Source organism: Grampus griseus, assembly GCF_964374135.1.
Source record: "Grampus griseus genome assembly, chromosome: 16".
NCBI classification, from domain to species: Eukaryota; Metazoa; Chordata; class Mammalia; order Artiodactyla; family Delphinidae; genus Grampus; species Grampus griseus.
In genome coordinates, this window is record NC_139010.1 from 55,389,717 (window position 1) to 55,409,792 (window position 20,076).

General features: G+C 46.6%; 1 protein-coding gene across 1 annotated transcript; it reads right to left on the reverse strand.

Moving 5' to 3' along the window:
* Positions 1-1,505: 1,505 nt before the first annotated feature.
* OPALIN (oligodendrocytic myelin paranodal and inner loop protein) lies at positions 1,506-18,678 on the reverse strand (the record flags this gene model as incomplete). Its single annotated transcript, XM_082672959.1, has 7 exons — positions 1,506-1,682; positions 3,043-3,099; positions 5,033-5,152; positions 6,242-6,277; positions 10,674-10,709; positions 16,977-16,990; positions 18,564-18,678. The coding sequence occupies 7 exons, from the start codon at positions 18,676-18,678 to the stop codon at positions 1,506-1,508; spliced, it is 555 nt and encodes a 184-aa protein (XP_082529085.1).
* Between the last annotated feature and the right edge of the window lie 1,398 nt (positions 18,679-20,076).

The following is a 20,076-nucleotide window of genomic DNA, read 5'->3' on the forward strand; positions in this document are numbered from 1 at the left end:
TAAAATAAAGATACTAAGTAATGGATTGCAAGTAGAATTAAAATAAATGATCCAAAATACAAGTCTCACTTTACAGACTACAAGGCTCATTCACTTGCCTTCTCCAGCCTCACAACACCCTTAAGGGCAGGAGGAAGAAAACGGCTGTCTCCATTTTGTACACAGAGAGCTAAGGCCCATGATATGCTCCAGAGCTCAGACCTTTGAGTGTCAAGGCTAAGGCCACAGTCATGTTCTCAGCAAATCCAAGGTCCTTCCCAACGTGTAAGAGAAGTATAAGCACCTGGATCCCTGGGCATGTCCGCTTAAAAATGGACAAATCTGCTTGTTAACGTGACTAGACTCAGTGGACTTGGTACAAAACTGAATTTCACAAAGAGCTTTGAAGAGCACGTGTCAGCATGTGGCAGTGATTGGATGTGTATAACCTGTCCTTGGTTATGTGAAGAAGAGGAGGTGTGTTTCTGAGCAATCAGGCACCCCGTATGAGAAAGGAATGTTTCCACAGCATTTCAAGGAGGCCCATGGAGCTGGTGGGTGGACCCCAAGATGCCCTGGACCCAGGTTCTCCCACCAGGAGACCCGGCGTGCTCACAAGCCATGGACCTGCATAGGGGAACCAGGACTCCTGTAAGCCTCCTCACAGAAGCGATGGTGACACTGTCCATGGGCTCCCCTCAGCCGACAGTCACGTTGCTGCTTGGCCCATCCCTTTGGTCCTGTGTTCATCCACTCAGAGTCCTCTTGATCTTTCTTCCTGCTAATGAGTTTTTCCCCATGATGGTCCAACGACTTGGGCCTTTCTCTCCACTCCCGCAAAATGGGTATAGCCCTCATCTCTAATAATCTTTTGAAACAACCCCTGCTTTCCCTTCTCCCTATTTACCCTCCGTGCGCACGCACCCACACACAGACACAGAGCCCATTACAGAACTGCCTTCCTTAGATACCCTCTGATCACAAGTGATGAATGATGCAGCAGTGGGCTGTCCCTGTGGTCAGGGAACATGTGGTTCCACATGGTTTCTACCCTGAGTTGTTCAGAAATAAGGAACTGCTTCTCTTCACACATCCCCTGTACGTTTCATTTATATCCCAACTTCCTCCATGCTAGCTTGGCCAACCTGCCCATGGAAGCCAGGTCTGACGGCTTTTTTGAGAAAATGGATATGAAAAAAGATGAGGGGGCAAGTCACCGAGAAATCAAACCCCCTTCCCCAAATCACAAAGAAAAGCAAATCCCCACCGGGGTCAAGAGCAGGACCCAAGGGCTCCTTTTGATGCACAATGACTTCACTGCTTATTAAACCACAAGGTCTGAGCGTTGGAAGGAACCTTACCAGATCTGTCCCTTAAAGAGTAAAGTCAACCCCAAAGTTTTCCGGACCTGCAAATGAAATTTGGATTGGTTAAGAAGCAGCGTGGCGTCTCTCCTCCCTCCGAGCACAAATCCCTGTGTGCTTAGCTCTGTTCCAGCTCCAGATCTGCTCCTTGGCTGTGCTGCATCACTCCATGCTCAGTCTGGGAATAAGCCACCACAACGCCCTCCTTCTCTGCACTTCAACAGCAGGACGGTAAGTGTCACGAATGGGCTCCTCACTTCCTGGAACAGTCTGCACGTATATGTGGGCTTCTTCTGCTCCCGTGATATTCTTCTCCTGTGTGGGTAACCTCCTAGGATTCTTGAGAAAACAAACAGGTTTAAAAAAAAATACATCAAAGACTTTTGCTTCTGGCCAAGTTGGAGTAACAGAAGCCAGATTTACCCTCCCACCTGAAACAACCAACCGTCAGACAAAATGTTTGGAACAGTTTTCAATACATTGGACACCATCAGTGTGATCATTGATATGGTTGGGTTTTAATCTACCATCTTCCTATTTGTTTTCTATTTGTTCTACCTGTCTGCTGGTACTTAACATTTTTTTCTGTCTTCTTCTGTATAGATTTTAGAAGCACCTTATTGAGTTCCATGAAAAATATTTGCTGAGGTTTATACTGGAATTACATTTATTATACAGATCACTTTGAAGTTGTTTGATATCTGTATACTATTGAGTCTTCTTATCCAGGAGCATTGAATACCAACTCCCATTATTTAGGTCTTACTTAATATCTTTTACTGAAGTTTTATTATTCTCCATAAAGGGATTACATGTTTTTGTTAGATTTATTCCTCATCATTCTGTGTGTTTTTATTACCACTACAAAATGGTATTTTTTAAAAATTACTTTTTCTAATTAATTGTTATTGAATTTTAGCAATGTGAATTACTTTTTAATAGTGATTTTATATCCAGTAAACTTGTTAAAATATCTTGCTAGTTCTATTAATTTAGCTGTAGATAATTTGGCTTTTCTATGTAGATAATCATATCATCTGTAAATAATGACATTTTTGTTTCTTCTTTTCCAGTCTTATGCTTTCTGCTTCTTTTTCTTTTTTTAAAATCTTTATTGAGGTATAATTGACAAATAAAATTGTAAGATATTCAAAGAGAACAGTGTGATTATTTGACATACATATACATTGTGAAAGGATTCTCCTGCACTGAGTTAATTTCTACTTCTTTTTCTCATCCTGCTGTGTTGACTAGGACCTAAAGTATAATATCAAATAGAACTGGCAACAACGAGCATCCTTGTTTTGTTTCTGATCTGAAAAAGAATCATTAACATTTTACCTTTAGGTATGATATTTGCTGTAATTTTTTTTTTTAAAGATGTCTTGTTTCAAGTTAAGGAAGTGCCTTTAAAATTTTTGGTTTGCTGGGAGTTCACATCACAAATGGCTGTATAATATTTTTGAATTCTCTTCCATGGAAATGGTCACATGATTTTTCTTTTTTACCAGTGAAATAAGTGATATTAAATTAATTTCCTAATATTAAATAAATCTTGAATTCCTGTCCAGCCAGTAAAAATATAATGAGAACCTCCTTTGTGCTTACCCTGCACTTCTCCTGTACACCAGAGGCTTTAAGACCCTTAGCTTGCTTGCCATGTGAATGATGTATAGTGATTATAACCAAGAGTTCTTACCTCAGCTATCCTGGGACTGTCATAGATTTCTGAAATTTCACAAGGCCTCTCACTTTCCTAAGTTGTTTTAAAAAATAAAACAAAACAGAGAAGAAGAAGAAATGAAAGGTTACAGCATTTGCCCATGACCATGATTAAAATCAGTGGTTCTTAAACCTGGCTGCACATTAGAATCACCAGAGAGCTTTAAAAATAAAACAAAATAAACAAACAGATAATAACTCCCCCCTCCCAGAAAAAACATAAACAAGAGATACCACTGTGAATTACTTCAAAAATAATCCAGGTTGACAGTGTGGAAAAGTGGGTGGAAGCGGAGATGAAACAAGATTGGCCGTTGTTAATAACTAGATTCATTATACTATTCTCTCTACTTTAGTATCTGCTTAACGTGATCCATCATAAAATGTTGAGATATTTTTGGTACCAATGCCACAGCTCTAACATTCAGAGATTCTGATTTAATTGGTTTTGGTGGTTGGTATTTTCATAGCCTCCAAGATGATTTTAAAGTGCCCTGAAAGACTGAGGAACCATTACTTAAATAATACCACCAACAACCACAATATTTCTTAATATATTTAAAGTTTACAGCTTGTCAACACATCTTTATACCCATGATCTCATTCCATCCTTACACCTCCGCTTACCTCTTAAAATAAGTTGGGTAGGGACCTCCCTGGTGGCGCAGTGGTTAAGAATCCGCCTGCCAGTGCAGGGGACATGGGTTCGAGCCCTGGTCCAGGAAGATCCCACATGCCCGCGAAGCAACCAAGCCCGTGCACCAAAACTACTGAGCCTGCGCTCTAGAACCCGCGAGCCACAACTACTGAGCCTGCGCTCTAGAGCTTGTGAGCCACAACTACTGAGCCTGCATGCCACAACTACTGAAGCCTGCGTGCCTAGAGCCCGTGCTCCGCAACAAAAGAAGCCACCACAGTGAGAAGCCTGCGCACCACAGTGAAGAGTATCCCCTGCTCACCACAACTAGAGAAAGCCCGCGTGCCACAGTGAAGACCCAACGCAGCCAAAATTCAAAAAACATTTTTTTAATTAAATAAATAAGGTGGGTATATACTTTTTTCTTTTTGGCCGCACTGCACAGCTTGTGGGATCTTAGTTCCCCACAAGGGCAAGGAGGGATTGAACCCTGGCCCTTGGCCGCTGAGACCACGGAGTCCTTACCACTGGACCGCCAGGGAATTCCTGAGGTGGGTAGTTTTTATGACTCTTATTTTGGAGTTGAACTAACCAAGAAACAGAAAATGTTAAGTCACTTGTCCAGGATCATATAAATTGTACAGTGGCAGAGCCAGGGTTAGAACCTACGTTTTTTACTCCCCGTTAACGCCTACCACTGTGAGAACGATCAGGAATGTTCATAAATAAGGATGGAATTAGAGCCCAGAGTCTACACAACACAGTTGCATCACAACCATGGACCCTGGCTGGATGTGGGTCAGGGTGGCCCTTGAATTCTGAGCCTGGTCTCCAGAGCAATCTGGTATTTGCATGGGGTGGGGTCGGGAGATCCCTTGTGACTGATGTGTGTTCAGAAGTGGGAAAAAGACAAAGATAAACAGAGTCACATACTCCTGGACGTATCCCTACGATAGACGCCTCAGGGTCTGTTTGTCTCCCATCCTTCCTAAGATCACCTCCATCCTCTTTGTGAAGCTTGTGGCCTTGTTTCTCAAGATTAGAGAACACACCTACTGTACCGACGTGTTTGCCGTAGCAGCAAACGTCCCTCTCCGCTGCTACTTTTTGCCATCCCAGATACCGTCCTCAAGTGACACAAGGGTTGTGTGACAAATCAGCTCTGCCTGGAGGATAATGTCATGAGTCTGAGACAGAAATTGAGGCACAGAAACATCCACCACCTTGTCCTCAGAAAACAGACATGGGTCCTGACACCCTCAGCCCAAAGCCAGTTCATCAAATACCGATTCTTGCCAACACGGCCAGACCCAAAGAAGCTGCTAATCACCTCGGTGGACTCACTGCTGCTTCTTCTTTGGTGAATCAGAGTAAATAGTAAGGCCACCAGCAGGGCCGTGGCCACCAGGGACGGGATGCCAGCTGCTAACCCAAGAGAAGGTCCACAGTCCTGCACAGAGAAAATAGTCAGGTTCTCCCGGAAAAAAAGGAAGAGTTTGATTGATTAAAAGTAAAACAAAACCCTACATGGACCCTAAGTATCGTACACAAAATCAAAAGGGTCATGAAATAACAGTGAAAAATTGTTTGCAACGTACATGACAAACGGCTCATTTTCATAGGAGTTAATGTACATAGTTTAAATCAATTGGAAAAGCGTGATAATTCAGTAGAAAATTGGACAAATATATGAACAGGCCATTCCTAGGAACAGAAATACAAATGTTGCATCAACACAGGAAGAGCTGAAATACAGTTCAAAGCAACAATTAGATACCATTCTTATCTATTAGTCTGGCAAAAAGTAAAAGGTTTTAGTGTATCCCACAGCATTTTGATATGAATTTTTTAATTTATTTACATTAAATGCATGAGCCAATTGATTTTCAGACTCCCATTTTGCTTTGATCTGAGTGGAAATAGCCATGCTTGTAGCCCCATAGGTTTTCAGATTTGCAGATTATTTGAAAATACCAAAGATAGTGTTCAGAATCTCTACACACATGCAATGTCGTATAATACTGGATTCTTCTTCATTTTTGGGGGGATGATTTTATTAAAGAATGACATGATACGTAAAAGTATATACATTATAAATATACAGCTTGATGACTTTTCACGTGATGAGCCCACCCATGTAACCAGCACCCAGATGAAGAAACAGAACATTACCAGCCCCCCAGAAGCCCCTTGGGCTCCGTTCCAGTCACTGCATGTGTAACCTCTATCCTGAAATCCATCACCGTAGGTTAGTCTTGTCTGTTTTTCAACGTCATCTAGATGCACGTAGAAAGTATGTAGTCTCTTGTGTCTAGCTTCTTTTGTTCAACACTTTGGGAATCATCTGTGATTTTGCGTGTTCTCCTTCCCTTTTGAACTGAGTTGGTCATAAGAATAATAGTTGAGGAAGATTCTGTGCTTGGTGACAGTTCACATATCAAACTTTAATCCTCAAAACGAATGCATGAGATGGGTACAGCATTATCCCCATTTTCTAAGTGACCAGACTAAGGCTCCATAATTTAAGTGATATACTTACTGCTCCTTTCCCACTGGTAACAGCTGGGGAGGAAGTCTGGGTGGAAAAAGAATATACGTCTTAAGAAAACAAAATCACACGTCACACGTCACACAACACAGTCTGTCCAAGGCTAAGCTGTAATGCCTGAAGTATATACCTTTGCTAAACTTTTTATTAAAAACAACTGCCGAACAGAACCCTCTTTGATTGCTTCTCAGGTAAGAAGGAATAAAATTGGGTTACAAGGAGAGAGAAATCAGAAATTCAGGTGAGGTCTTCATTATTCACCCTGTGGATTTGCCATAACAGGTTTCAGAACTCAAAAAGTTTTTCACCTGTCCTAAGTCCCCACACCCTTCCCAGCACACTTTGGGCCTACTTGTCCCCATTGCTAGAAGGGAAAAAAATTCAATACCAGTGGAAGCCAGGCTCTTTAAGGAGGCCTTACCTGTTTCCAAACTGCAATGAAACAAATGGCTTGGGCAGGTATCTGAAGTTGTGAATTATCCATGCTCCTGGGGTAATTCTACGCTGACTGAGTACAGTACATGTTCCCATGTCACATCTCCACTCAAGGAGGGGCACTGGATTTTACCCATTTATGAGATATATCAGATGAGAGTCTTATCTGGATCAATAAATCTCAGGGCACAGAGTTCCACATTAGCAACTGACCCACGTAAGCTACGCTAGGTGATGCCGTGTGGGGTTAAGAGCACGAGTCCTAGGCTCACACTAGCCGGAATGAAATGGCGATTTCTCCACTCACAAGCTAACGAGCCTCATTTCTTCATCTATACAATAGGGCTGTGAGTACCTACCTCTAGGATTGGTAAGAGGATCAAATGAGCGCCAGGAGTATAAGCTTTTGTCATTCCTTTAAACTTGGCAAAGCTCTGGCCAGACCTGTTATATATTGAATATTCTCATCAACCTCAGTGAGTACACTGGAATCCCAGGGGCTTGGACTTTTGACAGTTATTGTCTCTATTTTACAAAAAAAAAAAAAAAGATCCGGATCTCAGAGAAGTTATAGGTCTTCTCCCAGGTTTCACAGATAACCATAAATCTACCCCGAATGTGGATGTTTGCGTTCCAAGCCTAAGCCCCTTTCCCAGAGAGCTCCCATCAAAGGAGAGATTTGCTAACCAGGTACTGACACTTGGTACTTAAATGGCTACAGTTTTTAAAAATAGAACTACCGGGGCTTCCCTGGTGGTGCAGTGGTTGAGAGTCCGCCTGCTGATGCAGGGGACACGGGTTCGTGCCCCGGTGCGGGAAGATCCCACGTGCCGCGGAGCGGCTGTGCCCGTGAGCCATGGCCGCTGGGCCTGCGCCTCCGGAGCCTGTGTTCTGTGACGGGAGAGGCCGCGGCAGTGAGAGGCCCGCGTACCACAAAAAAAAAAAAAAAAAAGAACTACCATATGACCCAGCAATCCCACTGCTGGGCATATACCCTGAGAAAACCATAATTCAAAAAGAGTCATGCACCACAATGTTCATTGCAGCTCTATTTACAATAGCCAGGACATGGAAGCAACCTAAGTGTCCATCGACAGATGAATGGATAAAGAAGATGTGGCACATATATACAATGGAATACTACTCAGCCATAAAAAGAAACGAAATTGAACTATTTGTAGTGAGGTGGATGAACCAAGAGTCTGTCATACAGAGTGAAATAAGTCAGAAAGAGAAAAACAAATATCGTATGCTAACGCATATATATAGAATCTAAAAAAAAAATGGTTCTGAAGAACCTAGGGGCAGGACAGGAATAAAGATGCAGACACAGAGAATGGACTTGAGGACACGGGGAGGGGGAAGGGTAAGCTGGGACGAAGTGAGAGAGAGGCATGGACATATATACACTACCAAATGTAAAGAGATAGCTAGTGGGAAGCAGCCGCATAGCACAGGGAGATCAGCTCAGTGCTTTGTCACCACCTAGAGGGGTGGGATAGGGACGGTGGGAGGGAGGGAGACGCAAGAGGGAGGAGATATGGGGATATATGTATATGTATAACTGATTCACTTTGTGGTACAGCAGAAACTAACACACCATTGTAAAGGAATTATACTCTAATAAAGATGTTAAGAAATAAATAAATAGATAAATAAAATTTAAAAAAATAAATAGCTACAGTTTTACCGAAGCGCAATCTCACCCCACCCCCACCTTAAAGCTGCATTTACCTTAAGGGTTCTATTTCTCAGGGTGATGCCAAGAGTTGCATATCGTTTTGGGTAAAATGTTTTGTCTTCAGGTTACAGAAATTCACTTGGGCTGGCTTTGGCCCCCCAAAATGAGTTACCTCTAAGGATTCAGGGGTACCTCATGGAGCCCATGTGCAGTGGGAATCTGGCCTCTCTAGGGACTGAAGCTGGGGACCGGCAACTTGTCAGAACCAAAGCCATTCCTCCTGGGATCTCTCCATCACTCCTGGGTAGAATGGCCCTTCACCAGTACTTTTCCCTGCCTGTTTGCTTCCTTCTTTCTCTCTCCAGATGGATTTTTCTGCCCTCATGGACACCTGCTAATCGTACCAGCTAATGCTTATGGAGAACTTACTATGTGCCAGGCTGTTCAAGTACTTTTCCTGTATCAACTCATTTATTCTTCACCATAGCCAGTGAAGCAGGACTACAACGATCCCCATTTTACAGAAGAGAGGAGTGAGGCACAGAGAAGTCAAGTAACTTGTGCAAGGTCACACAGCCCTAAGTGGCAGATGCCGAGTGGTCTGGCTCCAGGGTCCAAGTTCTTAACTGTTGGACTACTCTGCCTTCCATGACCAAATGCAGCATCCCAACCCAGTTTTTATACTTGACAGTTCAGTATGGCCCAGTAGGGGCGGACTTGCATAGGTGGCCCTGTCCCCAGCTCCCTGCAGAGAAGCTCTCATGAGCTGAGTATCCACCTTTCCCTACCTTCCAGGGCTCTGGTGTTCCCAGTCATCCAGCTGCACCAAAACGGAAGGGTTCTGTGGTAGAAATATGACTGCCAGGTAGGGTGGCCAGCCGTCCTGGTTTTCCCCAGAAATTGCCTAGGTGGTAGCGCATTCAGTGCTAAAACCAGACAGTCCCAGGCAGGCTGGGGTGGCTGTTGTCCTACATAGGTTCAAAGGGAGGAGGGACAGTTCTCAGAGAAATGTGCTGTGAACCAAGGAGATGCTCCCAAAGCGATGACTAACAGTGTAAGGGCCTGCCTCTCAACCCATTCACCCTCACCGCCCCAAGCAACGGCTTCTTGCTTCTCTGAGTTACCTTCGTAGACTGGGCCAAGCCAGGATAAGACAGAACCCGGGGTCTCTATGGACCTGCTGGCTTCGAGCAGCCAGGGGGAAAGCGCCAGCAGTGGCCATATTAAAAGGTTTTGACAGGTAAGGAGAGGGATAGGGGAATTTGTCTGCAGACAACAGGCAGAGGCAGAAGCAGGGAGCAGAGTAAGTCAGGGAGGGTCTGAAGGCAGGGCCGCCCCGGGAGGGTAGAGCAGGTGCCAGGGAGTCACGGACAGATGTCAGGGCCGCCAGTGGCAGCAGAAGGCCGGCAGTGAGTCTCGAGGTTCTACCTTTCTGCTGCTCTCCAGAATGACGCCCCCACGGTACAGTAAACACGAGCACGGGCTTAAGCGTCCTCTTTCCTGATGATTCAGTTTATTCTCTTTGAATAACCATATGACTTTTCAGAAAACTTTGGCACAGCCAAAACCACTGAAAAACTGGGCCAGGAAAACACCTGACTCCATCACAGCAGCACTTCCGCTCAGAAAACAGAGATAACCTGGCGTGTTAGCTCTACACAGCACGAGAACAGAAGACGGAGGACCAATTCTGGATTGAAACGGTCCACCATCATCAACTGCAAATCTCCATGTGGACTTGCAACTAAATGTCACAGAGCCATAAAACATTCATCCTTCTTGACCCAATAATTCCCCTTCTAGGCTACATTCTAAGGGAATCAGCTTACGTGCTGACAAGGATTTATCTATACCTATGTTTATCACAAAATCATTCCTAAGAGTGATTAATCACTTAAAGAAAGAATTCACTTGAAGAAATATCATGTGACCACCCTCAGTACGGTTAAAAAGGTGGACGGAAGACATTTATCATATAAAATTATGGGTAGAATAAGAAGCCCGTGGTACAAATGCAACAAAAGTCAAAATTTATGTCGAGTCGGACAGGACTGGAATTAGTGTCCCCAGTGTTTTCTGCTGATGGCAAGTTAGCTGTTTTGGTTTTTTGCTATTTTCCTTTTCAAAATGTGTATTTATAATTTTTATAATCGAAAACATTTCTCTCAGCACCCCCAGCTCTTCGTAATGCCTTTGGAACCCGTGTAACTTGTTGCTTCACGTGAGCTTTGGCATCCTGGAGGCCCAGTGTCAACTCTGCATTGATCTCTGCTGACCTGCCTGGTGAACGGGGACCGCTGTACTCACTGTGTTGGCCGGCAGTGTGAAGTTCAGTGAAAAACTCTGGAAGAGAGAAGGAAACATTAAAGCTCCCAGGAATGGTCAGCCAGGCTCCTCACCCCTCCACCAAACGTCACTGGCCCTGGCGGATTCCGACCACGGGCTCAGTCAGTCCCAGCCTCCCCTCCCAGTCTTGGCCCCAAAAGACGGCAGGGGAGCAGCGGAGCCTGAGGTCATGAGTTCCTCCCTCAGCATCAAGGCAGTCTTGGCCTCTCTCCTTTTCCAGGTCCTCAACCAGGGCCAGATTAAGGGACCAGCCAGTGAAGCTATTGCCTGAGCAGTCCTGACCCAAAAGGGCAGCAGAAACATCACTAGAAATTCAGCAGAGTGCTAAAAATTGCTTTCCCCCGGAACTCCCTTCAGGGAGGAAACTGTAAAGTGATGGTGCTTTCTTCTTGGGGTGGGAAGTAAGACCCCCCAGGGGCTCCAACAAGAACACCTGCTCCGGGCTTCCCTGGTGGCGCAGTGGCTGAGAGTCCGCCTGCCGATGCAGGGGACGCGGGTTCGTGCCCCGGTCCGGGAGGATCCCACATGCCGCGGAGCGGCTGGGCCCGTGAGCCATGGCCGCTGAGCCTGCGCGTCCGGAGCCTGTGCTCCGCAACGGAAGAGGCCACAACAGTGAGAGGCCCGCGTACCGCAAAAAAAAAAAAACAAAAAAAACCTGCTCCTTCAACCCCCTCCCAGGAGGAGAAGCTGAGGAAGACAAGCTTCTGTTTTTGCAGAGTCTGAGGCAGGGGTTCCAGGCTGGAGCTGAGCTGGTCAGAACGACAGAGGAGATGCTAACCCTCTGTGCCATCCCCTCACTCAGCAACCAGCCTTACCTCTCCCCCCAAATATGGCATCAGTATTTAAAGACTGTCGGCTCAATGGGGCACCAACATGTTAGCCTGCCCACGTGCCCACCTACCCGGGTCAGACCCTGCCCAGGGCCTCCAGTGGCTCCTTCCTCTTCCCTGTCCCCATGTCCTGTCACTCCAGTTTGGGCTCTTTGATGCCAGTTTTTCCAGGCTGCTCTTTACCCAGTCCCTTCTCTGCCTGGATGTGAAAAATGGGTGGATTTTGCTCCAACTCAGCTGGCGACGCTCTCTGCCCCTTGTTCAGGGAGCTGAAGTCATGTGTCTACTTTCCGGACCCCTGCCACGCCCCCCGCTCGTGTCCACCAGCCCTGATTCCTGCCTCCTGGCTGGGCTCTCATTCAGCCCCAGCCTCCCTGGTTCCCCACAGCTTGGCTTAAACTCCAGCTCCTGATCTTCCTGAAGCCTCCCAAAACCTGGTTCTGTCGTTCTAGAAGCAACGTGTTTGCTAAGTTTTAAAATTAAATGGTAGCCAACAATGGGAAGATTGGGAAGGATTAGAGAATCCAAGAGAATCCTAACATTTCAGACCTGAGGTGCCTTCAGGATCATCTACCTCAGAACTCTCATTTTTTTTAATACATCTTTATCAGAGTATAACTGCTTTACAACGTTGTGTTAGTTGCTGCTGTACAACAAAGTGAATCAGCTATACGTATCCATATATCCCCATATCCCCTGCCTCTTGCGTCTCCCTCCCACCTTCCCTATCCCATCCCTCTAGGTGGTCACAAAGCACAGAGTTGATCTACATGGGCTATGCAGCAGCTTCCCACTAGCTATCTATTTTACATTTGGTAGTGTAATATGTCAATGCTACTCACTCAGTACATCCCAGCCTCCCCTCCCCCCTCGTGTCCTCAAGTCCGTTCTCTACATCTGCATCTTTATTCCTGCCCTGCCACTAGGTTCATCAGTACCATTTTTCTAGATTCCATATATATGCGTTAGCGTACGGTATTTTTCTCTTTTTGACTTACTTCACTCTGTATGACAGTCTCTATGTCCATCCACCTCACTACAAATAATTCAATTTCATTCCTTTTTATGGCTGAGTAATATTCCATTGTATATATGTGTCACAACTTCTTTATCCATTCATCTGTCGGTGGACATTTAGGTTGGTTCCATGTCCTGGCTATTGTAAATAGAGCTGCAGTGAACATTGTGGTACATGTCTCTTTTGGAATTATGGTCTTCTCAGGGTATATGCCCAGTAGTGGGATTGGTGGGTCATATGGCAGTTCTATTTTTAGTTTTTTAAGGAATCTCCATACTGCTTTCCATAGTGGTTGTATCAATTTACATTCCCACCAACAGTGCAAGAGGGCAGAACTCCTACTTTACAGAAGAGGAAGCTGAGGCCCAGGGACTCCTCAGAAATTACCTCACGGATAAGTGAGAACAGGTGGAGCTTATCTCTTAAAACAGGCCAAGTGGGATTGGTCCATGTGACTCAAATCCAACCTGGAAGATGGTTCTAGAGGCAATAGAGGCAATAGTCCCAATATATGCAAAATTGATGAGACACCTGTTTTAGCCAGCTTTCTGGAAGGTTGGAATTCAGAGAGGTTAATGAATGAGAAATTCCTTTGCGAACTAAAAATGTTCCAAGCACCTACAAAGTATAGTTCCCCCTACCCCCTGCCTCAGAGATTATGTCTTTCAATTAGGATGTCCCTAGCCAGCCGGCACGCTTCAGTAGCGACTCTTCACTTCTCTGTCTCTTAGCAACAGGGGGCCCTCACTTTATAGAGAAGAAAATCGGTGAAGAATTTGAACAAGTTGCCCAAATTCACACGACTGGGTCTTTTGGTGACAGCCTCTTTCTGCTACATTACAGGCTTCCTCAGGACTTCTAGAGTTTCTGCAGAATAATTGGAGCCCCCAATTATTCTGCACCTCCTCTTCCAGGACAGTATTAGGACAAGAGGGACATCTGGGCCACCTCAGGTCAGGGTCTTCCTGCTCAAGGGACCTAACCACTACCTTTCATGGTAATGCCAACTGAGCCTGCAGAGGACACTGGATGTCTCTGCCTCAAACGCAGCTGCCCAGAGCCTTATCTCATCAGTGAGCACCGGGTACTGATGTCAGCAGGCCCAGAACAAAGCTTCCTTTGGGGAGACAGCAGAAGGGAGGAGCAGCAACAAGTGGGCCATTGCACGTGCTGTTTATCAACATTTGGATGACGAAGGTTTTGGCTAATTTCAGAAAGACGTTTATATTTTGTAGAAGCACACTACAGCGCTCTCATGGAAAGAAAAACATCGCGTAAATGTGGGTGGAGAAGAACCTCACGCAGTGTCCTTTAGAGAGGCAGCTGCGTGGGGCAAGGCAACCCTGGGCTTGGCGCCCCCTGATCTAGATTTGAGTCCAGACTCAGCCACTTAGTAGCTGTGTGGCCTGGGGAAAGTGAATCAAACTCTCTGGTCTCCATTTCCTCACAACAAATCTATTCTACCAGGCACTGTTTTTCCATCCTCAAAACAGGGATCTATTAACTAAGCCCAAAGGAAATAATGTCTGTGGCAGCTCTTCTGAAACTGTAAAATACTCCAGGTGGAAGATCACATGGTGTCATATTCTTCATGGCCTAGTCAGCACAGAGCGAGGCACAGAGAAGCCCCTGGGAAGATCTTGCTGGATGGAATTGTCTACATGGATTAGCAATATTCAAAGTACTGGGATTTGGTACAAGGCACTCATTGCTAGTCTAAGCACTAGGTGGTATCTACACAATGATTCTGAAGGTACATCAGGATCTCAGTGGCTGAGTGTCACTCATTATGAGTCTGCTGTTTGTGATGGGAAGGAGGGGGGATGGGATAACCACCACTCACTGTTATGAGTGAGTGGTCACACGCTGCACTCATAACCTCCCCACAAGGGGGGCATTCTCATCTCTACATCATGGGTGAGGTGACCGAGGTCCCCAACTGGTAAGTGGGAGAGACTAGACCACAGATCTTCCCAACTCCAAAGCCTGAATTCAACTCCTTTTTGTTCTTTTTTAAAGTTTTAACTTCTTGTTAAAAGACTTTCAAGAGGGCTTCCCTGGTGGTGCAGTGATTAAGAATCTGCCTGCCAATGCAGGGGACACGGGTTCGAGCCCTGGTCCGGGAAGAGCCCACATGCCGCGGAGCAACAAAGCCCGTGCGCCACAACTACTGAGCCCGCGCCCTAGAGCCCGCGAGCCACAACTACTGAGCTGGCGTGCCTAGAGCCCATGCTCTGCAACAAGAGAAGCCACCACAATGAGAAGCCCATGCACCGCAAGGAAGAGTAGTCCCCACTCACCACAACTAGAGAAAGCCTGCGTGCAACAACGAAGACCCAATGCAACCAAAAATAAATAAATAAAATAAAATAAATTTATTGGGAAAAAAAAAAAAAGATTTTCAAGAAACAAGAATGCAGAGGGCGTCTTCTTTAGAGGACAGCCTTCTTCCTAACCTTCTGAACCCTCCCTGAACCGCCCTTTCCCCAGGAACTGGGTCCTGACTGTTGAATTCTGACCCCTAAGTCTCTAGTCTGGCTACTCCCCCAGCCCCTAGTAGATAGAAATGCGGGTTCTGGATCAGGAGAGCTCTTCCAATATGGTGCCAGCAGGCAGGGCCCCTCCCCACCCCCTGAGGCCCAGAGGTGGGAGAGGTCAGCCCTCTAACCTGGGCCTGCAGCCCTTCAGTCCTCCTGTCACTCACCCCTCCCATCCTACATCTGTTCACGTGTGCATGCTTCTAACAGACTTTACTCCTAGATGTCAACTCCTCTTAATAGTCTCTTTAAAAAGGAATCACAGAAGCCTCTTCTAACTTACCAAGCTTCATTCGACTGAGTCATAAGCAAACGTGTATCAAGTCAATAAGGAAGGTGGAAGGTTTCCGATGCAACTTACGACTCTCCCTGTTGCTGATCACGCAGCAGAAGGCAGACCGAACAAATAAGGATAAAGGCATGGGTCGGACCCATTGCTTCAACTGGGAACTGAAATTAGCCGAAACATTTACTTTGCACCCTTGTATGTGGGGTTTTAAAAACAAAACCTTAATATTAAAATATAAGATGGAATCATCAAATACTAGATAGAATGTTTTTAAATGATTGTACATTGGAAAAGAATTAAAAGCCAAGCTCCTTAACTTCTTGCCCCAAGGGTACATTTATATTTGAATTAGGAGATGTGAAATCTAAACGTCTGGGCATTGTTTTCTATAGAGAGAAATGAAGCTTAGGCAGAGGAAAGACGCTAACTAGCACTCACCATTTCCGACAGCCTCCCGAGAGCTTTCTCCAAACACTGCCCTCAGCAAACTCCTTTCTTGCTGGTGTTATTGGCTTGTGTCTTGCATTTGTAGGAACATCCAGCTGGGAGAGCAAGGGTGACAGGAGAAGAGGCGGCTCCCACAGAGCTCTGGCCAAGCCGTTTATGGTCAGGGGAGGAGCCCAGTCCTTGGCCCGCCCCTTGGGGAAGCTGGTCTTCTGCTTCAGGGCCACTGTGTAAGGGCCAGGTCATCTACCTTCGTCGTCTTCATTTTCTGTCCTTTTTACTTTTCAAGCCCCTTCCTTGGTTACACCTCCATCTCAGCAAAGAGCCCAGAGCTGGCCTGAGAGCCTGGCGACTCCTGCACCAACATCTCTTTAGAAACAATGGGTTACACAGGCTGAGGGAGGCGGGCCACTCCACCTCCAGCTGCCAGGCCGTGGCGTGATCCCCGTCCCAGCAATGATGGAGTCAACACATCACCAGCACCGATGTAGGGGCCTGGGAGATGGGGGCTGCAGCCCGCTCTGTGTCGGAGGCTGTGGCTGCCTCAGTGAGCACACGCCTCAGGCAATGAGATGCGTGGCGGTGAGTTAGCTTCACCCCCTTTCTGTTCTCACATTTTGATGGGGAGCCTCACAGAGCTGGAGGAAGCCATGAATGTGGGCTGCCTTATAATTCTTATGAGTTCTTTGTTAGGAGTTTGCTTCTTTAAAACAATGAAGGAGTTGGAGTCTCACGTCCACAAAACAATTAAAACCAATCATTTGGTCATTTCAATGAGTGCATTCATTCATTTACTAAACAAATCTTTTTGACAACTTCTTTATGTCACGTATTATTCTGAGCACTGTCCTGGGCTTGGTGATAAAGACAAATGAGGCTCGAACTCTTAGGGAATGTATGTTCCAGCGAGGCAGACGGACAACAATCTGAACTAAACAGCAAAAACCACTGTGGAGGAGCAAGCGGGGTGTCAGGGAAGAGTGACTGGGGTGACCAGGAGGCAGTTGCTTTAGACGTCTCTGAGAGCTGACATTTAAGATGCACGTGAAAGATGAGAAGAGGGTCCCAGGCGGAGGGAACAGGAAATGCAAAGTCCCGGGGAAGAAGCAGGCTTCGTGCGCTGGGACCAGAGGGAGGCCAGTGTACCTGCAGGGAGGGACCTGGAAGAGGTTAAAGACAGAGTGAGCTAAGGGCCCGTGATGTGAGCAGGCAGGGCACGGTAAGATTTCCACGTAGAGAAATGGGAACACCTTCAGGGCTTTTGAGAGGGAGAGGGGATGATCTAACTGATGTTGACAATATTACCTGGCTCCTCTGCGGAGCCTGGTTTATAGGGGACACAAGTGTTAACCTGGAGACTGGTTAGCAGAGCCCAAGTGAGTGGTGAGGCTGGCTGCCCTGGGATGAGGACAGAGGAGATGGAGAGGAGTCAATGGGTTTGTGGCTTATTGTGGGGATAAAGGCAGTGGGGCTTGACGATGGAAGAAATGTGGGGCAGGGGAGGGGAGAGAAGGGGAGGGGAGACGAGGGGAGGGGAAGATCGGAATGAAGCCGACTCCTGGGTTTGGGGCTTGACTAACAGGCGTGGAGGCACCATCTGCTTAGGCAGGTGATACTGGAAAACGGGGTGTGGGGATCCAGGCACTGGGATGCTGTGCTGAATAAGACCTACGTGGCCTCTGCCTCATGGGGCTTCCAGTCCCCAAGACGCCACAGTGACGGCTAAACTGAATCCACAGGTGCCTGGACGTTGGGGAGACAGCACAGTTCACAGAGGCCTGTGTGGAAAGCCTTGGCCGCCCTTCTGGACCGTGTGAGGTCTTAGGCAAGCGAAGTAACTTCTTCCAACCTCCGCCTGAATCTATCAAGTGGAGAAAATACAGTTTACAATGACTGGACTATTTAAATCAGCACAACTGGTACAAATTATGCTTCTAACTTTGCTTGGTGGGCATAGACTCACACCTGGACCAGAGAGCTGGACCAAGGAACTTGAGTTGGTGGTCCCTGTTCCCTCTGACTAGGCTGTCTGTGGACGGGCAAGGCCAGCAAGGTCCTTTTGGACTCTTTGTTTGCTATGCATCCACTGATCACCAACTCTCCCTCTGACGGACACGTTACTTCTTTAGAAGAATTGCCAAGACCTCCATCAGAGGGTGCTCTGGCCTAAGAGTCTGGGTCAGTCATGGTTCTCTGGTCATAAGCTTCGAAACAGACTCTTTTTAATTTAAGAAGAAGGGGAATTGGTTGGTTGCGTGTAGGGGAGCTCACAGGAAGAAGAGAGGGCAGGGACCCCAGCTCTGGGTTGTTCCTGAGGCTTCAGCAGCAAGGACTCCTAGATAGTCCCCTCAGGATATCCTCCCAGGGAAAACCAGCTCCGAAGTAGCTTGGCCCTTTTGCCCCTTGACCAGGACTCCAGTTCCAGGAAGATGATCTGATTGGTCTTGAGACAGACTGGGATCTGGGACCTGGGGCCCTTTGCTGCAGGGCTTGCACCTGGACAAAACCCTCCTCAATCAACAAAATACAAAGAAACTATAAGGGGCTAAAAATAACTGTGTGCATGTGCAGTTGGGGCAAATCATGAACAACAAGATACAAAAAGACCAAAAAACCCAGCTGCCACTTCTGAGATGTCCGAGCAGAAGCAGGGTACTGTGCATACACCCTGCACGTGGTACCACCAGCGGGGTGGGCAGACCACCTAAGTCACCCTTCTGGCCTGACCCTCACCTCCTATAAGGGACGAGCTCGCCCCCTCAGAGAGTGAGCAAGAGAACCTGTTCCGTGTTTTCGCTCCCTGGCGCTGCAGCAGGAGTCCCAGTAAGGCCTTGCCTGAATTTCTCATCTGGCCTCCTATCAATTTCTATTGATCAAAGAGTCCAGGGACCCTGGTTGGTAACAGTCTGGTTTGGGTCATGTGCCCAAGCAGGACCTAGGCCTGGCTGACAGTCTGCCCAACGTGGGTCCCTCCAATGTGAGACGAGATGGTTCTGCAAAGGGAACTCGACATCATCACGCAAAGAAGAGGTTATGGGCGAAGTGAGGTTATCGGCTCACTTCCTCTGGAAGGTATCGGATCTGAGAATTATCACCTTAGAAACTGTAGAAGAGATGCCCTTAGCGGGTGAGAGGTTAGAGCTGCCAACCCTGCGATTCTCTAATCATTTGTATTTAAACCTGTACAAGCCCGATCACACGGAGAGTTTGCCAGGCGACAACTGGTCAGTTTAAAAAGCTGGTCCATTCCAAATAGTAGGTGGTCTTATTCTGGTTTTAAAATATCTTTATCTGAAATATCAGTAGGGAAGTAGTGATGAGGTAAGCTGTGAAAACACACAGAAGGATTCTGGTCGTTTCCTGACCTATGAATGTCACACGTGAGAATCATTGGTGGGATCCACCAGGCAGTTCTAGTTCATTTGATTCTTAACGGGAGTTATGAGTTGTTTTGGCCAATGCCATGTGAGTAGAAGTGATGTGTCACGCCCAGGCAGCCATGAGAGGCAGTGTGTGATTTGTCACGCTCTCTTTCCCTCTGCCACAGAAATCAGCAAGCCTCCAGGTAGCAGCTGCTCCATCAGCCTAGTCCTGACTGAGGACGGTGTGGAAGGGCTTCCAGACACCAGAGACGAACACGTAGTATGAACAAGAGATAAGTCTTTCTTCTGTAAAGACCCTGACAGGTGAGGGTTTTTTGTTGTTGTTGTGGCATAAGCTACCTTATCCTGACAGATACATAAAGCACTCATACCCCTACACCACTGGGGCTCATCCTTTAGGTACTGGTGACTGCAAAAGGGCAGAGAAGTCATAAAACCTTGACACTATACCTATAGCACAAAACAGTTGCGTGTGTTAGTTTTGCATTAAGACTGAGTGTTTCTAAAAACATGGCGCCATATTACCCTTCCCTGATTTGACCCACAAAACTCCAAACACACCCTAAAGTCTCTTCATCTGGTCAACCCCAAAAGACCGTCCTTGATCAGACGGCGTCTCTGTCCTTGTGTTAGAAATGGACCCTGTATCAGCCAGGGCCCCCACAGGAAATGAGTGATATACTCAACTAGCTATATTTAAGGGGGCTTATTAAAAGGACTATTTATAAAGGTTCCCCTTGGGGAATAATGCAGCACGAGGGTTAGACAGGCAGAGTGTCATTTCCCCCCCAGGTCTGAAGGGACAAGTGAAAGGAGTGGCTGCCCGAGTTCAGAGAGAAAGCCCCCTTATGGGAGCCGTGACC